Source organism: Cryptomeria japonica, chromosome 10 (genome assembly GCF_030272615.1).
Source record: "Cryptomeria japonica chromosome 10, Sugi_1.0, whole genome shotgun sequence".
Classification (NCBI taxonomy): Eukaryota; Viridiplantae; Streptophyta; class Pinopsida; order Cupressales; family Cupressaceae; genus Cryptomeria; species Cryptomeria japonica.
In genome coordinates this window covers 415368800-415390316 of record NC_081414.1, presented here as the reverse complement: position 1 = coordinate 415390316, position 21517 = coordinate 415368800, and the positions used below count along the sequence as shown (strand labels likewise).

The following is a 21517-nucleotide window of genomic DNA, read 5'->3' as shown; positions in this document are numbered from 1 at the left end:
TGTCTATGCTTGTCAGATTGATGATCATCAATCTTAATTGCTGTGTATCGTATTTTACTTGATATTTTCTTAGAGTAATGATAATATATCTGGCTTTATATGATTGGTCTGATCATAGCAATTGGATTTTTGTAGCATCTTCCTTTATTGGATATCGATGAGGACTGATTGATCTGCCTATTCAATAATGATGGATCATTGATATGTCTTGCTATGATTATCTTTATGGGATCATTAATTGCTGCTTGCAATCACTCTCTGTCTTGTATGCTTGGATGGTTGATATGGTTTTGCTGATATCAAGCCTATAGTTATCATGCTGACTGATGTATCGATCACTTGTATCTTCACTATTTGTTGATTGATAACTTACTGATCTAAATCTGCTCTCATGATTATGATCTTCTTACTTGGTATAATAAAAGTATCGAAGAGGACTTGTCCTTATGATGCCGTGAGCTCGGTGGTGTTTGATGGAGATATCTGTCATCTGACATCCTTATATCTCTTAATGCTGCAAAGGAAAAATCATCTTATTTATAAGACTTAACGATTTTCCTGATACTTTATTAGTCCAACTATCTACTTGCTATGTGCAACTTATTTCTAACACCCTCCTAACCATCTGTATGTGCTCAAGGTCTGACATTCCTTGACCACATAAGTATTTTGATACTATTAGATCATTAGTGCAAAGATGGGGACATCACAATCATGCTTTTACCTTGAAGCTGTCATAAAATATGATTGCAGTTAACTAAGACGGAATAATATTGAATAATGCCTAAACTGAATAAGAACCTTTCACCAAAGTGATGCTCCATACAAAGGAATGATTTGACAATTTGGATAGCAAATTCTACATTCTACACTGTCAAAGGGTATTGATATGCCAATCACAATCACAATATCAATCCCATTACTATATTCTTGATAGTCATAAATATTGTGAGGGATCGCTGATTACAGTAGATTATTACGTTGACAAATGATGGAATATACAGTTGATTACCAGCCTGATTGGTAAATGATTACAAGATAACTCAATATTTCAGTTGATTACTAGCTTGGTAAATGACAAACCATACAGTTGGTTACCAGCTTAATTGGTAAATGAATACTAGATAACTCTGTGTTTCTTCTTTCTTATATTTTTCTTGCAAACATCTACTGCTAAAATGCCAAAGAATGGTTTTGTATCTGATTTATTCTTCTATTCTTTTTATATAGCTTTCCAACTACTTGAAAGATGTTGGTGTCAAGAAAGGAGACGCAGTGGCAATTTATTTGCCTATGTTAACAGAACTGCCAATAGCAATGCTGGCTTGTGCTCGCATAGGTGCTGTCCATTCGGTGTGTATGATTGGACTGCTTTATTTTGACATAAGAATAAAAACTGCCTGTGGTTGCTTATTGGTGATTTAATTTCTGTACCATGATTTTTAGGTCGTATTTGCTGGATTTTCATCTGATTCCCTTGCCCAACGAATTCTAGACTGCAAACCTAAAGCAGTCCTAACCTGCAATGCTGTTCGACGGGGGGCAAAAATTGTCAATCTGAAAGAAATAGTAGATAATGCTCTGGAAGAATCATCTAGGAATGGAGTATCTGTAGGTATGGATCTTCATTTCTTCATTTATTACCATTATTATCTGTTTTAGTGTAAATGCATTTAGAAGTTCTTCCTTGCTTGGTGATGATTATTAACATCAACAATGTAATTAGAGCAATTCTTTAAAACTTTTGAGGACTTTTTTAACTACATAGCACATTATCTCAGATGCCATTCAGGCTGAGAATATTGACATTGAGAGTGTTATTTTAAAATACTAGAATTAAAATCAAGTTGAAAAATTGAAATGTAGATATCATTGAAAGCAAGGGAAAATGTCACTGACATAGTTATCAACTTATCAGAGCTCATGTTTAGAGCTCTGAGTCAGGAGGAAGCATGGGCATACCGAGATCCTTAGAAATGTTCCTGAAAAAGATAACATAGAAATTGAAAAGCTGCAAATAAATAAGCTTTTTACTAAATAGAAACAGCACAATATGTCAAGAAAATGGAAAAACAATATTGATAGAGTCCTACATAGGGTGCTCAGGAGGAAGAATAGGCATTCTGAGATCTTTGGAAATGTTTCTGAAAAGGATAACTTAGAAATTGAAAAGCTGCAAATAAACAAGATTTGCATTAAATGGAGACAGCATGGCATGACAAGAAAATGGAAAAGCAATATTGAGAGAGCCCTACATGGGGTAGTCAAAAGCTTGAGATGGAAGAAAATAACTTTGGGAATGAAACAATAGGTTTCAACAGGCAAAAATGGCTTTAAATGGTATAGGCATGGAGAGAGTGTAGTGGTAATAGAATAGAATTTTTTTTGATAGCAATAGTAATAAATTTTTGATGGGATTACTATATAATACATATGAGTAATGCCCAAGGAGGAGTATCCACTAATTTTTGGAAGTCATCACTTAGTGATTTTGTCATGCCCTGTCCTTGATCATCATATTTTTTCCCTAATCAAGGAATATAACCTAAATATAGCAATTAAAAAATTGTTAACTGTTTATTTATTAATTTAATATATAATAAAAATATTCATTATGTACTATTATTAATTAATATTTTATTATTATTAATTAATTAATATAGATTAAATGATGATATTCATGAGATGTTTTAATGAAATAAATTAATAATATCCAAGGCCACGATGAAGGTTTGAAAAGTCTTGGAAACTCATAAAATTCATCACCCACCTTTAGAACTTCTTAAATGCCACATCACACCAAATAATTTGAGGTAGTGGTACGGCAGATTAGATATATTTTCCTCCTTAGTAAACTACAATTTTATTATTTAATATGTTGTGGCAGTTTGTCCATGCTTGGGGTTGCCAAAGGGAAACGCACCATTATATCATAAGGGGTGGTGCTATTAGAAGGAACAATTTTTGGGATAAGCAACACTCAAAGTAACATCGATTAATAATAATAAGGCAAAAGGAGTAACAATCAAACAGAATACTAATTGGTATTTATGATAACCATCCATTTGTTAAGAAGAGACGTCGGGTATGTCTCATGGAGGCATCATACCCCAGTTGTATAGTCTAAGAAGGGGATTGATCCCTCTCAATCAGAACTCAAGGACAATTAGATAAAAACACATTCAGAAACCATGAATTATCTTTACGCCGAAGGCGTCTCCTTATATGAGATGGACATGCTATTTTTAAAAATCAATGGCTCATAATTCACAAAAAGCAATGCAAGATGACTGAAAGCTTTTGATGCGTTGATCTTTTATCCTTGAATTTTTAATGTGATGGGAATAAGACCCCACAAAAGAATCATTTTGTAACCTCTGCCAGCAGCACAATTCTTCTATTCCATTCTTATTAAATAAGAGTGTAATCACTACATACCAAACTTCTGTACTCCACATCATAATCCTTTGTTCTCAAGTCTGTCTGTCAATATTTAAATTGTAACTTTTCGTCCCATCATAACTGATAGAAAGACCGCTAGTGCGTGGCAACCTCCAATCCAAGGCATTGCAAAAGACCGTCAAAGGCGCATTGAACTGATCTCCTTTAGATGCAGATAACAACTTTCCAAAGGCGCCAAGAACAGTTTCCAGGCGACCTACTGAAAGCAAGGATATTGCGTAGGGAGCCGTCCAAGGTCACCAGTAAAGCCCATACTTATACAAATCATCAGAAAGGCTTTTGATGGGAGAATGTGGGAGAATGCCACCTGAATTAATTTCTACTCTATGATTTCAACTCTGAGATCACTATCATTGTACAAACTTTAATATTAATTAAAGAAATTCTCTCGTGCTATAATTCTCTTCCTGCAATTAATGATTCCTCCCACTTGTTCCCTCTTTTCCTGCGATGTGATTGGGATGGTCATGAGACCCACGTTTCTTCCTAAATCGATAGTTTTGGTGCATGGATAGTCAACTCTTTACAGGCCGGAGATGCCCTTTCTCAAAATGTAAATGCATTGAAATGGCCTTGTTTGGTTGGCATAAAAAATAAAGGTTTACACTACAGTAGTGAAAGCGTTGAACAGTTATGGGGGGTCTAGCTGACAGAGTAAGCCTGAAACAAAGAATTTAAGTAATCTACTAAACATTTCTACATTTCTATTCCTTTGCAGTTGGAGATCTAAATACATTTTTATATTCACAACACGAATGGCTCTTTTTCTTCTTATAGAGATAATGAGATAATATAAAAAACTCAGTCAGCAAACAGAAAATTTATGGGTCCGATCCGACTGCTTTTATAGATTTCCAAATTCTGTTTATTGTTTTCTAATAATAAATATAATACAAGTTAATTAAAATAGATTTCTTTATTAACATATATCATTTCATTAATAATAAAATATTTATGTCTTTAAATGTATTGCTAATGTTTTCTCCAATCTAAATCTTAGGAATTTAATTAAAATAATTATATATATATATATATATATATATATTATATATATATATATTTTGATCAGTAATATTTGTGATTTTATTAATTTATAATAGAATGTATACAATAACTGCCAAAAAAGTCATAACTGCCAAAAAAGTCTAACAGTCCCAAACCACCCACCCGAAAACCATCCTTACAAACCATCTTCAAAAAACCACCTTGTACCCTTACCAGTACCCATCACTGAATCTTCAAACAAAAAATAAGCAGTTCGAGCATTCCAAAATGGCTCGTAACAGTATCAAAACCGGAGAGTTTAAACAATAAAACAGTACACGAAACTGTATTGGAAACAAAAAAAGGGAATTAATCCCAAACCACACAAACAGTCAAACTCCATGAACAAAGCTAACTAGAAGAGGAGCTTGGGTCCAACCGCCTCTGTTTTCTCACTCAGTCTCGTCCATCCGCACTCGTACCAGCATCTTCAAGGGCTCTGGCCTCTTCAATGGCATGCTGTAGCCCCTCTTCGACCTCCATCAGGTTCACAAATAGCTTCAAGGCCTCCCACCCAATTTGTGCCTCCGCCTTGAATCGAGCATACAATCTGTTATTCCGTCCCTCTGGAAAGGAATGTATTTCTATCCTGACAAGCGGTGAAAATTCACAGTGCCTTCACGCATGTCGAAGCCCCTACTAGAGACCGCTCATTCAAAGATGGGTTCTAGGTTTAAGCTATAATCTTTTGGAATAATTGCTTCCGCCACCTTTTTTATTGGTTCCAAAGACTGCTCCAATTCCAACCCTCATGCAACAATTAGGGAGTATGCATCCATATTCGTTCTGTAACGATGCTCTACTAAACCAATGTCCTCCCCCATTAATCTCTGGATGCATTTCACTAGCATTTCATCTTTGTACAAAAACATCCTATTCAACCTTCTTTCCATAAAATGCCCAAGAAACGGGCAAAGCTGCTTCTTGGTCTTGAGCGTGAAGTTGGCTTCCATCCCTGCCAAACCGCCGCACTCACCACCTCCTCAAACTAGATTACTCTGCCAACCTTCAGAAAACGTGGGAGAGAACATTCAAAAAACTGCAACAACTGGAAAGAAACAATAAAGGTAGTACTAGAAAAAATCGTAGACCGCCGCCTTTCAAGTCTGAAATGATAGCGCACATCTTTTCCAATGCATTAAGAAAAGCCTGCATTAAAGGATCGTACATCTCCAGGAGTGCAAGCATTGCAAACCAACCACTTTCGTACGTTTCCATTAATGCAGCCTCCGTTTAATAAATGAAAAATCAAACCATGATACGGTAATGGTACATCTCCTTGTCACTAAAAAATTCGGCCCCAACAGCCAACTAAGCTTCCCAATGTGTCTCTTCATCAACGGTCCCCCACCACTTGGTTACAAAATGATCCAACTCACAAGCCACATTCAATAGGTAATCTGCCACCCCATTACCAACCCGCCTAATGTGTGAAATTCAGAAGTCTTGAAAGGATCTTAATTTTGAACAAATGATGGATACAAACTTACTGAAACGCCAACACGGAGAAGATCCTTTAACAATTGCCTTCTCAATTACTTGAGAATCACCTTCCAAATGGACCTTTGGAGCCTTCAAATTACTCGCCAGTTCGACCGCAGGTAAGGCTGCTTGCGCTTTTGCTTCATTGTTTGTTTTCCAAAGTTTTAAATATATATATAAAATTTAGTCTCAAAGTAATAAAAAAAATATAAACAATAAATTACATTTCCAAAGCCTTTTAATTTTAATAACTATTATCTTAAATATATAATATATAAATAATGGATGTTAAGATATATTATTTGGAAATTTGAATAATATCACTATTTAACTTTTAAAATCCTCTCTCCCCACCTTATATCTTTCTCAAGTTGTATCTCTCTTTATCTCTCCTTTGTATCCCTATTTCTCCCTCTTTTTATCAACATCTCTCTCCCCTTTCTCTCCCTATCACTCCCTCTTTTTATATCTCTCTACTTCTCTTTCCCTCTCTCTATCTATTTAGACATTTCTATCTGCTTCTCTATCTCTCTATCCATATCAATTTATTGCACTCGTATAAGGACATTCAATGTTTCTCCCTTGTATCTCTATCTCTGTCTCGCTACTCACTTTATCTCTTTCTATCTATGTCTCTCTACCTCTATCTCTCCTTCTCTCTGTATCTCTACTCAATCCTTCTCTATCTCTCTATATTTTCCTCTATCTATATCACTTCCTCTCCCCCTTTTAGCCTCCTATCTCTCTTATTCACTCCATCTGTCTCTATCCATATCTTTATCTCTACCTATATCTCTTTATATGTCTCTATCTCTCCCTATATCTTTTTCTCTTTCCCCATCCCTCTCTATCTCTCTAATATCACCCTTTATCAATGTCTCTCCCTCCCCCCTCTCCCTCCCCCCTCTATATATTAAGATATCTCTTGCACTCATCCTTGTCTCTATCTCCCTCTCCCTTCTCTTTTATCTCTTCCTCATTTACCTATCTCTCTCCTTTCCTCTCACTTCCTCTCTGTATCTCCTCTTTCTCTCTATATCTCCCCAACTCTCTCTCTCTCTCTCTCTCTCTCTCTCTCTCTCTCTCTCTCTCTAATATCCCCTTCTCTGCAGTGATAAGTTCAGCTGGCCGTTAGCCTAGTTCGGAGGCTCGTAGGCTAGTCGGGGGCAGAAATTAGGGTTTCCTATTTTCAAGGAGGATTCTTTGGTGGTTTTAGGGGGTATATGTGTGACTTTGACAGTTTGGATTCTGGATTCCTTCTGGGTTTTCAGAGAGCTTCAAGATGGTTCAACATGCATCTGCATCGGGTGACTTTTTCCAGACTTACTATTTTTAGTAAGTGCGACGGCTGCTCAGAATGTGGTTAAAATCACTTTGGAAACACTTACTATTTTTAGCAGTATGCTATTTTTAGTAAGTACTATTTTTAGCAAGATTTCAGCATGCCTGTTCAGATGGCTATTTCCGGCAAGTCAGTTTGAGCAGGTGGTCTTTTAGCATTTTTTGGTGCTATTCTTGGCAAGGATTCTGTAGTTCAACTCAGTGGCTATTTCTGGTAGTATTATTTTGGCAGGATCCTGTATTCACTTAGATGACTATTTTTAGCAGTTCAGTTCAGAGCCTCAACTCAGTTCAGTTTTGGTGATTTCCAACACTTCAGTCTACGGCTCAATTTGGCAATAATCAGTATTGGAGGAGAAGGTATTTTTAATAAATTAATACCTTAGGCATGAGGTATTAATATTTGATTATTTTATGAATGGACAACTTAGGAAGGGAGAAAATATTAATTTTATCCTAAGTCTATTTGGGCAAAATTTGCATATGACTTCAAGGGGGTCGTCATGGTGTTTAATAATTAAATTATAACTCAAGGAAATGGGGCGATTTTCTAAGTATATTGCCTTAGTAATATTTTTTATTTGGAAGTCATAGTTGGGCGCCCACTTTACACTTTATTTTATGACACTTATATTTATTAAAAAGGGCGATTTTGGGTGAATGTAAATTGGGCGAACTTGTGCAAGGAAATGAAATGAAATGCAATGACAAATGTGGATGAAATGGAATGGCATTTGGTTTGGGCGTATTTGGAGTGCATTTGAATTTGAATTTGGCTGGCAAAAAGTTTTAAATAAGTGACTTGGGCTCTCATTTTGGTATCTCAGACAATGTACATTGTTATGCTGTCAGATTGACTCTAGACAACCTTTGAGGGTGATTACCTCCTAGGGCTCTTGACAGACTTCGAGTGTGAGATATCACTCCTAGCTGTGATTGGATCTTCTAAATGGGTGGTTCGATTTTAGTGTGCATTTTTAGATTTTCAGTGTAGTGTGGATTTCAGTGTCGCTGGTTTTTGGTGTGGCTGTAGCATGTTTTAGTTCATAACTCTTAGTTCGTGTGTCAGATCATTCTGGGTAGTGGCTCGTTCTCTTCCTATGCCACTGGTGATCAAGTTTGTAAGTTTGTAGAGCTTAATGTTGAGTATTTAATTTTTAAATGCAAATCGTACTTCTTTCCTAGTTGTACTATGCTGGGCTGCCTGGGAATGCGTGCATAAATTCATTTGGGGGTTTTGGGTGCAGTTTGTTGGTTCTAATTTCATCGCCTGTCTTGTATATCTCATTTGCATCCGTTTGGGGGTCATTTCGTTGAGTGTGAGTAGAGTTACGAGCATTTTTGTGAGTTTCTAGGCTGCTGGTCTGTGTGTTTCCAGCGCATGGGTTGCATATCAAAATCTGAAAAATTGTTAGTTTGAAGTGTTTCCTTGTGTGGAGTTGGTTTTAGAGTGTGTGGGTTCTTTGGAGTGTGGTTAGAGATAATTTGAGTGTGGCGAGTGATTTAGAAGTGTTTGTGAGGATTTTAATGTTGCTGGTCTGTATTTCCAGCTTGTTGTTCATTCATATCAGATTTTGTATTTTGGGGTTGAAACTAATTTTCAGGTATAATTCTATGGGTGTGGTGTGAAGAGTCTTGGCAATAAGTTGCAGCGGTTAGTTTGGGTTTTGGCATTTGAATATCCATGATGAATCATATTGTAATGCTTGTTAGTAGTACTAACAACAATTTATTTGAACTCTCTTAGTCCCACTGCATAAGTGGAAGAGGCTGGCCTGGGTGCCAGTCTGGACAATGATTCTAGTAATTTTGTAATCCATGTTTGCATTGTAAAGCTGATTAGTAGTACTAACAGCTATATACCTGGATTGTTGTTCTTTGACCCATTGCATAAGTGGAAGAGGTTGGCTTGCCGCCTTCTTATCTATTGTAATTTTGTCCTCCCACTAAATAAGCGGTGGAGTTGATTGCTATTTCATTTCTAGTCCTCTCGTTGCATAAGTGGTAGAGTGATTGTTCTTCAGTTTCTTGCATCATCCTTGGTTGGTTTTTCGCCAAGTGATTTTTAATATTCTCCATATCCCGCTAAAAAGTGGAAGGGGTTGGCTTGCCGCCCAAGCATTGTATTATTTCCAGTTATTTGAAGCTAATGATCCCCTCAACACCGTATGCTCTCACCTTCCCATATTGGGCACTTGGTGATCAGAATGTGGAAGGGTTACAATTTCAGCATTATTGTATCTTAATTTCCTAACCTTAATAGGTTCTTGTTGTGATTGTAATTGAAAATAAATTGAAAAAATTGTGGGGATATTACACTCTCTCTCATAAACATAACATGAACCTATTGGTTATTGAGCCTAATTATCCTTTTAGACATGTTTATATCCCTATAAATGGATGCATAGTTGATTTGAATCTATCACTTCATCATTGATACCTTTGTTATACAAACAACATTATTTGCTAAAGGGCCTACTAATTGACCAATTGGTAATGGAGCCTAATTATCCTTTTAATCATGTTTGGATCCCTATAAATGGATGCATAGTTGATTTGAATATCATTGATACATTTGTTACGCAAACAACATTATTCTCAAAAGGGACTACTAATTGACCTCATGTACAACACACATGAATACAAAAAATAGACCAAAATTTTCCCTAATTAACCTTTGACACCTATTCAGCATACCCATTGCACAGCAAAAGTGCAATTGCTAGTATTAACATTCTTCATTGAATTGGTCCATAAAGCCCAGCCTCTTGGCACAATACAGACACATACTTATAAGGGTGATAAGAAAAAGAGGGAATAAGAAAGCAGGACGGTAGTCATTGCCTGGGAAATAAGTATGTAAGAATACAAGGAAATAAAATTGCCGTTAATACAATAGGATGCTATTAATATAATATAATATTGTTAATACAATAGGATGCTATTAATATAATATAATATTGTTAATATAATAGGATGCTGATAATATAATACAATATCGTTAATACAATGTGATGCTGTCAATATAATATAATATTGTTAATTCAATATGATTAATATGACAAGAGGGGAATCGATCAGATCAGATCAGTACTGTTATTAAGTTACAGGCAGTAACATCCTTTGTTCTTGATGGTATGCATGTGGATGAACTGAATATGTATGCTTAATATATGATACCTGATAATGTTCTTATGCAGAATTTTATAGTAATCTTAATATAGACTGCAATAGGTATGACAGTGTAATAATGCTTTTCTATCACTAACTATTCATATGATGACTAGGTAGATTATATGATGGAACCTGCAATGCCTCTCAATCTCACCATCCAATTATGGAGGGAGAATACGAGGAAGCAAGAGCACTAGGCTCCAGCAGCTACGCCAACCCCAAGTGTGGGCCAATAGGCCAAGTTGATGAGGTCCTTGGTGCTCTTGGGCTTGTTGGAGAGGGATAGACTCGAGGCATCTTGTGTGATTCTTGTTGAGCTCCATAATGAGAACTGGTGTAGGGAGAGAAAGGGTTGTTGATTAAGAATGATGAACATATGTTCTATCATAATGGGAATGTTGTCTAATTTGTTGTGTAGGTCCTAAACCAATCTTTAGTGGACATTAGTGTCCTTCTATTGTTTTCCCCATGTACTAAAATTGTGATTCTAGGACAGAATATAAGAGGGTCCCATTAGGGGATATTACAAAATTGGAGGGTTGGTTGGGATTGAAGTTGAAGAATTTTTCCAAATTTTAATTTGAGAGTCACAAACAATCTTATTCCTTGCTGAGGAGCACTTCACAGTTGAGGACAAGGAAGTTTAGTGCCTTTTCCTTTTTTGTTATGGCTGGAAATATTAAGGAGGGAATACTACTGATTATTGCAGATTATGGCTGGAAAAAGTCATTAAGTGCACCAGAAAAATTATAATAAGCGCAGAATGTTGTCAATCGATGGCAATTAATTGATGGTTGGCTTTTGACTACTCTAGATTGTTCAATAATAACTTGGGTGATATAAGGTGGACCCGTTTGGTGGGAATTGAATTTGAAGAATTTTTCCAAATCTTAAATTGAGTCTCAAATTATCTTATTCCTTGGTGAGAAGTACTTAAGGGTCGAGAATAAGGAAGTTTAGTGCTTTTTTTCTCATCTGTTGTGGCTGTGGATGGATATCAAGGAGGGAATACTACTGAATATTGCATATTTTGGTTGGAAAATGTCATTAAGGTCATTAGAACTCAATCAAACTATTTGCAACTTGTGAATCCGAGGGAAAATACTTAAAGCACCACAGCTCCTTTCTAAACTCTTTCCCTGAGGAATTGGTACCAAATGTCTATATGCTTAGAGCAATCATGAAATATTGGATTCTGAGAACTTGATGCAACTCTAATTGTCATTGTGGGCTTCAACATCTTATTGGTTACTTTTGCTATCAATTTGTGAAACCAAATAGCTGCATAATTAGTATAAGAGGCTGCCATGTAGTCTCCCTCTACTGAAGTCAACCCCTTTCTCATTTTTTTCTTCTAAACCAAGATATCATGCCTGACCTAAAGCTGAAACAAAATTCAAAAGTTCTCTTCCTAGCACTAGCATCACCTACCTATTTTGATTCCACTTAGCTATGCAACATCAACTGTCCATCTCCATCATACCTCAACCCATAATGAATAGTGCCCTTCAAGTATTAAAGCACATGCTTTGCAGCAATCCAGTGAATCTGCCTGAACTCAACCATGAATTGGCTCAATGTATTCACTACAAAGCAAATATTAGGTTGGTTATTTGCCATATAAATGGGGGAACCAATCAACTACTTGTGTGCTAATTGTTCCACCAAATTTGAATCTAAAATCACAATTAAGTTTAGATTCGGAATCATGGGACTAAATAGGGGTTTACAAGCCATTATCTGAAATCACTTTAGAATCTATATTGTTTACTTCCCTTGACCAAGGAAGACCTTACCTATACCCGGTCACATCTCAAGACCCAAAAAGCAGTGCATAAGTGCAATGTCCTTCATATCAAACTTAGAGGTCAACTCCTCCTTGCCCTCATGCTAGGAGCTTCTCATTGCTACTTTTAAGTATTTGGTTTTCCACATATAGGATCAAAACTAATAGTTCAGATTTATCAAACAAATAGTAAAGGTTAGGATCTACAACAGTTTTGGTGAAGCTCGAATTCAACAAGTACTCATCAATCTGTTCTTGATGTTAGTAGCGGTGGGAGCTATCTCCTCAGTTCTAAATCATCTATAACTATTGAAGCCGACTTTATGTTTATGCTGACTCAGTCCATGTAATGTCCCCTTCTCATTGACAACCTTCCAGTGGTCCATTAGCCTATTCCTGAGACCTGTAGGCTAGGTGGAATGAAGAATGAGGGTCCAACATTGATGAAACGAGGACTTACTATTTTTAGTAAGTCAGGGAATGGCCATTCTGGTGATACTGTCCTACTGAGCTCTCCATGCTTTGCCTCTGGACGTGAAGATCATGCTTTTCAGAGCATTAGTTCTTGACTTACTATTTTTAGTAAGTGACAGTGTGGCATAATTCTATTTTTGGTAGTGGACAGGGTTCTGATTCTGCAGTAGTTCAGTGGTCGTCCTGGCTCAGTTTCATCCTAGTTTTGATAATAATCAGTACGGGAGTCATATGTGACATAATTAAATATTATTTCCTTATCCTAAGGTTTAATATTTAATTAATCTGTTTAATTGCTATTGATTATCGAATTTGGGACTAATGTCTATATTTTTCCTAAGTTTTGGCAAATTTCATGTTAATAAAAGAGATGTCGAAATATTTGAGAGAGATTATTTTTATGACTTATCTCTAATATTTGCCATAGTGTAACGTGGGTCCATGCCTTGGGCGTGGAGTTTGACTTGTGGGAAGCCACACTTGGGGTCCACATGTAGTGGAATGAAATGCAAATGAAAGGCGTTGAAATTGAAGGAATTTGCATTTGGGTTTGAGGTGTGTGAAGTTATAAATATGAGACTTGGGCTCCCATTTGCACCATCTTGAAAAATTGTAATGTTATGCTGCCGGTTTGGCGACAGAACTTGAGGCTTCGGAGTGCGTCTCCCTAGTGCTACCCGGTTTCGTACTTGAAATATAGTACCTAGCTGTGCATTGTATTCTCTACATTCTTAGAGTTTGCTTAGACATTTTTGGTGTTGAAATGATGCTGGAGACTTGCTGGTCTGCCTGTGGCTGAAGTATCTTTTCGCTCATACCTCTTTGCTGGAGCGACGGACGATTCTGGGTATCATCTCCTTCTTCCTTCCTAGCATTGGTGATCAACTTTGTAAGTTTACAACTTGTTTGATTTAGTTTTGAATTTATTGTGCCAAATCAAAATTCCTAGGTATGGCGTGGGTTTTTGATATTGCATTGGGATGCATGCAAATTAAATAAGTGGTTGTTTGGGTTGTGGCTTTAATTGGTTGTCATTGCACATGTTATATGGTGGGTTTGGGACTGGTTTGAGTTGATTCGGATGTAAAATGAGGGAGTTATGAGCATTCTAGCATTTCCATAGGTTGCTGATTTGTAATTCCAGCCTGCAGTTTGGATGTAGTAGAAATTCATTGTTCGTAATATTATAATCTGCATCACTCTTCTCATCTTATCTCTATTTTGTAAGGTTGTTTCAGTAGTACTGATCAATCATTCTTGCTGTCCTTATTTGTAATTCCCATTGCATAAGTGGAAGAGGCTGGCTTAGTCGCCTTCTTGCTTTGAATTCAGTTTATGTATTCTATCCTCCCACTAAATAAGTGGTTGAGTGATAAGTTTAATGCAATTGTCCTCCCGCTGAAATATACGGTAGAGTGATAGCTTAATGTAATGTCCTCCCGCTGAAATATGCGTTAGAGTGATTGAATTTCAGTTTCTTGTCATTTTCCCTTGGCTGGTTTATCGCCAAGAGTTTGGTTTCTATCCTATTGGATAAGCAAAAGGGGCTGGCTTGCCGCCCAGGCATTGTAATTTCAGTTTGATTTTTGGTGCTAACAATCCCCAGAACACCGTATGCTCTCACTCTCTCAGATTGGGCTCTCGGTGAACAAAAGGTGGAAGGGTTCCCTTTCAGTAGTTTGAAATATTTCTCTAACCTTAACGGGCTGTGGTGTTTGCTTGTAACTCTTATTGTAAAAAACAAAAAAAAAAAATTACTGGGATATTACAGTCCAAAAGCCACCTCACTTTGAAAGAGGCCGACTCTTCATGAAGAGTCACCGTAACGGGTATATATATAAGTTAATTTTCCTCATTGGTGGTGTAGTGTAGAAGACAAGTAGGTCGATACATAGGCAGATCGAATATACAATTAATGTGCATTATCTAGAAAAGTAGTGCTCGGGGGAGACGATAGCAGTATATCGTCTATGGTTGGGAGGGCAACAATGATATGTGTCTTTGCCTGTGGTTAAACGAGCACACCCATCAACATCTGTAAGTTCCAAGCACATGGTGCTTACTTCAATCTATATAGTGCTTTCTTCAACTTGCATGGATGGGTCTCTTGTTCATGCAATTCAAACCTTGTAAGTTGATTGATATACATTTCTTTTGATATAAAGACCAACCGGAATAAGGTGCAAGACATAGTTACCTTGATGGAAGTATAGTTGATAGTTGGAGCAAAGGTCTCGTTGTAGTTAGCTATATCTCTCGAGGAAAACTTTGTGCAATGAATCTGGCGTTGTACAATAGGCACGATCTTTCGAGCGACACATCTCTTCCATGGCATCTTGCCAAAAATGCTTTGAATTTGCCTTTTTAAAACTAGAGTGCTTTGCATTGACGATGGAAGACATTGATGCAAGATAACTTGGAAACTTTGTAGGATTTGGGCAGTTCATCTAGAAAGAAGTATTTAGTGATCTTACTTGTTCTCGTGCCCCTTGCAATATCTAAGTGAGCCATCTAAGCTTCCCAATTGTACAAGAAAGTAATGATGTATTTGTTTGTTCTTGCACTAGAGCTTGATTGAATTGCATTTGGTATTGTTGTACTTTATGGATCAACAGTTGATTTGTTCACCTTCCTCAACCTCCATAGGAGGCTCTTGAGACTTAGAGGACTAAACAACCTCATCAAACTTCAAGTCTTGGCTCATTATTATCTTCTACTATGATGAAACATAGACCATGTAAGCCTTGGAGGACTCATTGTATTGCACAAACTTTATTAAAATAATATTGTAATATTGATGTAATGGTCATCTTACTCATTTAGTTAGTATTCAGAAACTTCCTTTTATGACTTTCGTTTTTAGTTAGTTTGAAGAAGTTTCCTTTCTGTCTTTTGTGTTTCTATTCTTGATTGTTTGCGTTATGGAAAGATCGTCTTGTAATTTTCAATATAAGGAGTATTCATCTCCTTAATTAATTACAACATTGTTAGGAAGTTTCCTTTCTGTCTTTTATGTTTCTTTTTTTGATCGTTTTCGTTATGGAAAGATCGTCTTGTAATTATAAAAATTATTCATCTCCTTAATTAATTACAACATCGAATTATCATTTCATGGTATTAGAGCTTAGGTTCTTTTTTGGTGAATTTTTCGTGGGTTTTCTAAGTTTTTTCCACAAAAAAAATAGGGAAGGGTTTTTCTTTATTTTTTCCACAAAAATCATGGAGTTTTTACTTTTGTTTACTACTCATGATGGCCACGAGTAAAGTTTTTGAACAGTTTGGGGGGTTTTGTATGATTTTTTCCTTAAAAATCGTGGATGGATTTTCTGATTTTTCTTTACAAAACATCATCGAAGGTTTTGCACGATTTTCTCTTAAAAAACTATGGTTTCTTTGTTTTTTGCACAATTTTTTCACACAAAAATTGTGGGTTTTTCTCTATTGGAGGGTTTTTGATTTTTTCCACAAAAGATCATGAAGGGTGTTGTTTTCTAGGTTTTTTGATTTGTTTTCAAATAAAATCATGATGGGTTTTTTGCGCAATTTTTTCATACAAAAATATTGGGTTTTGTGAAGTTGATCTTGGTGTCTCTGGATAAAGGGAGGGATAGCTTTGTTACCCAACATCAGATTGGAAGGATTGTGGTCGACAAATTGTGGTCGACAGATTGTGGTAAACTTGGTCATACCTATAAGTTCTGCAAAATCAGGGAGGGTTTTAGTAGGCTCATGTCACATAGCGTTCTGAGGAGAAGGGGGTAGCTGTTAATGTTAGAATAAGAAAGGTAAGACACAACAATCTAAAACTTAGAAAAGATTACAAGAACAAGATACACATAATTTTATCCTGGGAAAACCCTCCACCTGAGGGTGAAAAATCCAGTTACTCCAAAAAACAACCTTTATTAAAGACACAAATCTGATACAATGCTCTCAAGCTTAATCAAGCAATGATTTAAGCAAGACTGTTAACACTTAACAATCAACACTATAAGCCGATAACATATCAGAACAACTGAAAGCTTCTACACTATAGTCAGCACAAATGATCACATATTAATATAGACTTTCTCTTGAGAACTTCACCCCACCCCTAAAGCACAAACAACAACATGCCTTTTAAAGAGAAGACAAGGTTCGAAATATCTCGTTTGTGGTAGACGGAAGGCCAAAAGACACCATAAGCTTATCAACAGTTACATATAAGCCGTTACATAAGCCACATAGACAATCTTTATATCGGATGAAATGCGAAGATGAAAGAAACTGCAGCCAGCACGCATGAGGCTCCCACGAAGTTGCAAGTCATACATGCAGGTCGGTGACAGTTATTAAGGAAGCCGTTACACATTAGCTTCTCTTGAAGTGTAGGAAGAAACCATCATAGTCATAATGAAATCTCCTGTTGCTAAAACATTAACACTCCCTCTTAGCAAAGGAGATATCATTTACAAATTTTCAAGTGATGGAGTCTCTCAACATGACAAACACAATGGCTACACCCATATGTGTAAAAAACAAAACTTTATCACGGATTCTCTCAACGTGATAGCATCATGGATTCACTCAACATGATGTTCACTATGGCTACTCCCATGTGTGAAATAAACACAAGCTCTCATCATAGAGTCACTCAACATGATGTTGTCATGGAGTCTCTCAACATGACATCCACTATGGCTACTCCCATGAGTGGAAAGAGCAACAAGGGCTTTCACCTCAAATTTCTCCGTCACAAAGAAAAATGCATTACAAGGGCTTGCACCTCAAATTTCTCTCGCAGAGAAGAATGCATTAACAAAATCTTCATGATGATGTGGCTCCTATTGAAGCTGATAAGTTAGGCTCCCTCTGAAACTGAAATGTCAGGCTCCCTCTGAAGCTGAAAAGTCAGTCTCCCTCTCACTGGGAGAGCCCTCTTGTCTCAATTTTAATATCTTCAGTGTCGTAGCGGTCAAGAAGTATGCTGGAGCATACCCCAATTCCAAATCTCCCATCAGTAGAGTGACCAACAATTCCAGCAGAATGAAACATGATGATAGCTCAGATGATGCTCGGATATAGCATTCAGTTGGAAGTTCACAAACACACGCTATGTACCTAGAACATGTGTAGCCTCCACCTATAATAACAAGCACAAATAGAAATAATGATTCACTATTCCAATGTTATGAAAATTCATGAACATCAATCAAACATAAAAGAAACTTATCTCTTTATTGCTAGTTCCCATTGAGTTAGTCCTGTAGCTGAGTCTTATCTTCTCATAAGACTCCTCCAACATTGTTCTTTATATCAGGAATCTTTTGGTATGCATTAAGGTCTGCTCAAATACACCACATATTGAGTGTTCTCTCCTTTCAACAAAACAAAGATTGCAGATTATAGCAATGACAACAATGTGATAAATGATCACAACAAATACAAGTTGATAGGATGCAGATGCCAGATAAGAGCAACGAAACAAAGAAGTCGTGATCTTGTCCTTCCAAAACAATAAAGTGGACCTCACACGATGTGATACCCAGATCAGTCGCAATGCAGAGATCCTGTCGAGTTTTGCAAGGCCGCTCAATAAATCCGAAATAGGAGGAAATGAAGTCGCAACTTAGAGAAAGGTGAAGTCTTCAGAAAAACATAGTTTGAATAACACCAAACAATAAACAAGCAACCCTCCCAGAATCCTTAGACCTCCTGTGAGGGAGACGGCCTCAGACCTTTCTCTGATACCATGTTAATGTTAGAATAAGAAAGGTAAGACACAGTAATTTAAAACTTAGAAAAGATTACAAGAACAGGATACACATAATTTTATCCTGGGAAAACCCTCCACGTGAGGGTGAAAAACCCAGCCACACCAAAAACAACCGTTATTAAAGACACAAATCTAATACAATGCTCTCAGGCTTAATCAAGTAATGATTTAAGCAAGATTGTTAACACTTAACAATCAACACTATAAGCCGATAACATCTTAGAACAACTGAAAGCTTCTACACTATAGTCAGCACAAATGATCACATATTAATATAGACTTTCTCTTGAGAACTTCACCCCACCCCTAAAGCACAAACAACAACATGCCTTTTAAAGAGAAGACGAGGCTCAAAATATCTCTTGTTGGAGGTAGACGAAAGTCCAAAAGACACCATAAGCTTATCAGCAGTTACATATGGGCTGTTACATAAGCCACATAGACAATCTTTATATCGGACGAAATGCGAAGAGGAAAGAAACTGCAGCCAACATGCATGAGGCTCCCACGAAGCCGCAAGTCATACATGCAGGTCAGTGACAGTTATTAGGAAGCCGTTACACATCAGCTTCTCTTGAAGTGTAGGAAGAAACCATCATAGTTATAATGAAATCTTTTGCTGCTAAAACATTAACAGCAGCCTTCTATGCATTCATGGCCAAATGACTTGCAAAATGTCACATCTTCAGTAGGGTAGTTTGTTGATGACCTTTTAGGGAGGGTATTAAAATGATAATGTAATATTCATATAATAGTCATCTCAATCATTTAGTTAGTATTTAGAAACTACCATTTATGTCTTTCTCCTTTAGTTAGTTTTAAGAAGTTTCCTTTCTGTCTTTTGTGTTTTTATTCTTGATCATTTCCGGTATGGAAAGATCATCTTGTAATTTTCTATATAAGGAGTATTCCTCTCCTTAATTAATTACAACATCAAGTTATCATTTCAAACTTGCCATTCAAGCTAGAGGGTTCAAGTTTTATCCCATCCTCTAGAATGTGAATGTAGATAGGGCTTTGAAAGTTGAAACACTTGAAAATGAGAAACATCAAGTTTCTCTTTTGTGAAAGCTTCCTTTGAACTCTTGTCCTTCAACATCTTGTGAGGAGACATATTTAGAATGTGTACAATACATTCACATACTGTGATGCAATGGATCATCGTTTGTGGTGTCTCTATAATGGACCAATTATTTGTCTCCATTGAAAAGCACATAGAAAATACTGAAAAGCACGACTCATAATTGTACAGCATATCTGATTTAGATTCACAACGTATACATGGATTCAAGCCGTAGAAAATATGTACCATCAATATTTGTATTTCAGCATAAAAAAAGTCCGAAAAATACGTTTCCACTTAAGAGTATTGGTATCTTCTTGCTGTAGGCCTTGAAAAGCTGCGATGAAACATTTGAATGAAATTTTTTTAATTTCTGATTTGACATCCGTTAGATATTATGAACAGAGCCATTGAAAACACAAAACTTAGCCGCCACCTCCACTTACTTTCCACCCACAATATGCTACATGCACACCACCTTATATTAGCACTTGTTCTTACATTACCCATGGCTCATTTATTGCATTTACCTTTTTTAGATCTTGCAAACAAAATAGATTTAGTATTTAATTAATACAAACCACAAACCTTTGATAACATCTGTTTACATGCTATGCACACACATATTTAGAATATAATAGGTGCATAATAAAAGCTACGACTCCTTCCATATGTGTAACAATCACCACTTTATGAATTGTCTATAATTGTGAAAAGAATATTATGATTAGACCACCAAATTATTGAATATTCAACTAGTGATGTGTCAAATTGACTTGGCACAAAGAATGTACAAGTAATCCGCTGACTTTGACAAGCAACCAACTCAAATTGACAACCAAGTAGCTCAAACACATAGCCAGGTAGCTCATCCAGACAACCAAGTAGCTCAACCAAGCAGGCAAGTAGCTCAACCAAGCAGCCAAGTAGCTCAAGCAGCCAACCAAGTAGCTCAACCAAGTAGCTCAACCAAGCAACCAAGTAGCTCAACCAAATAATTGCTAGACAACCTTGATCATCACCCTTTGACATCAATGACAAAATATCCAACGATCTCCCCCTTTACCATTGATGGCAACCCAACCTGAAACCAAAACATCTCTGAAACAATGTTGCTCCCCCCAAGTAGCTCAACCAAACTGCGAAGTAGCTTAATCAACCAACCAATTGGCTCAACCAAGCAACCAAGTAGCTCAACCAAATAATTGCTAGACAACCTTGATCATCATCTTTTGACATCAATGACAAAATATCCAACAATCTCCCCCTTTGTCATTGATGGCAACCCAAGCTGAAGCCAAAACAACTCTGAAACAATGTTACTTCCCTAGAATTACTACTCCCCATTTGACATCAATGACTGAAACCAACTTGCAAAACTGAAATTTTGGGGCTAATAGAGTGTAACAATGAAAACTCCTCGTGAGTTTAATCAGGAAATAAATGATGGAGTGGAATCACTCCCAACTTCTTCCTTTTGGTATCATCAAGAATGTATAGATTGTTAGCAGCTCTGCTTGCATTGGCAATATGTTTACCATCTTTTCTAACTTCACAACAATTTGGATTAAAAACTAAGCGATGTTCTTGATCACACAATTGACTCACACTTAACAGACTTTGTTTCAGACCTTCTACATATAAAACATTTTCAACTTTTGTTTCACCATCATTTAAACCAAGTGTACTTGTACCTTTGATTTTTGTAGATGTATTACCACCAAATCTTAGCTTACGTCCATTAGTGTTTTTGAGAGTGAGAAACTTACTCTTGTCTCTAGGCATATGCCTAGAACAACCACTATCGACATACCATATGTCTTTTTCATTTTTTGCAGGAAAGGCTGTTTGCACAATCAAGGATTCTTCTAAAACTTCTTTCTCCTTCTTCCTCCTAACCTTAATAACCTCTTTTGCTTATCCTCTTTCTCAAGTT

The 21517-nt window shown here is 36.6% G+C and overlaps 1 protein-coding gene across 1 annotated transcript in view; it reads left to right on the top strand.

Annotated features, from left to right (window-relative positions):
• Positions 1-21517, top strand: part of LOC131038499 (acetyl-coenzyme A synthetase, chloroplastic/glyoxysomal) — a 163315-nt gene that overhangs the window by 51616 nt on the left and 90182 nt on the right. The window contains exons 4-5 of the mRNA XM_057970945.2: positions 1231-1353; positions 1447-1615. Of these exons, the coding sequence (XP_057826928.2) occupies positions 1231-1353; positions 1447-1615 (292 nt within the window). The remainder of the gene's footprint in view (positions 1-1230; positions 1354-1446; positions 1616-21517) is intronic.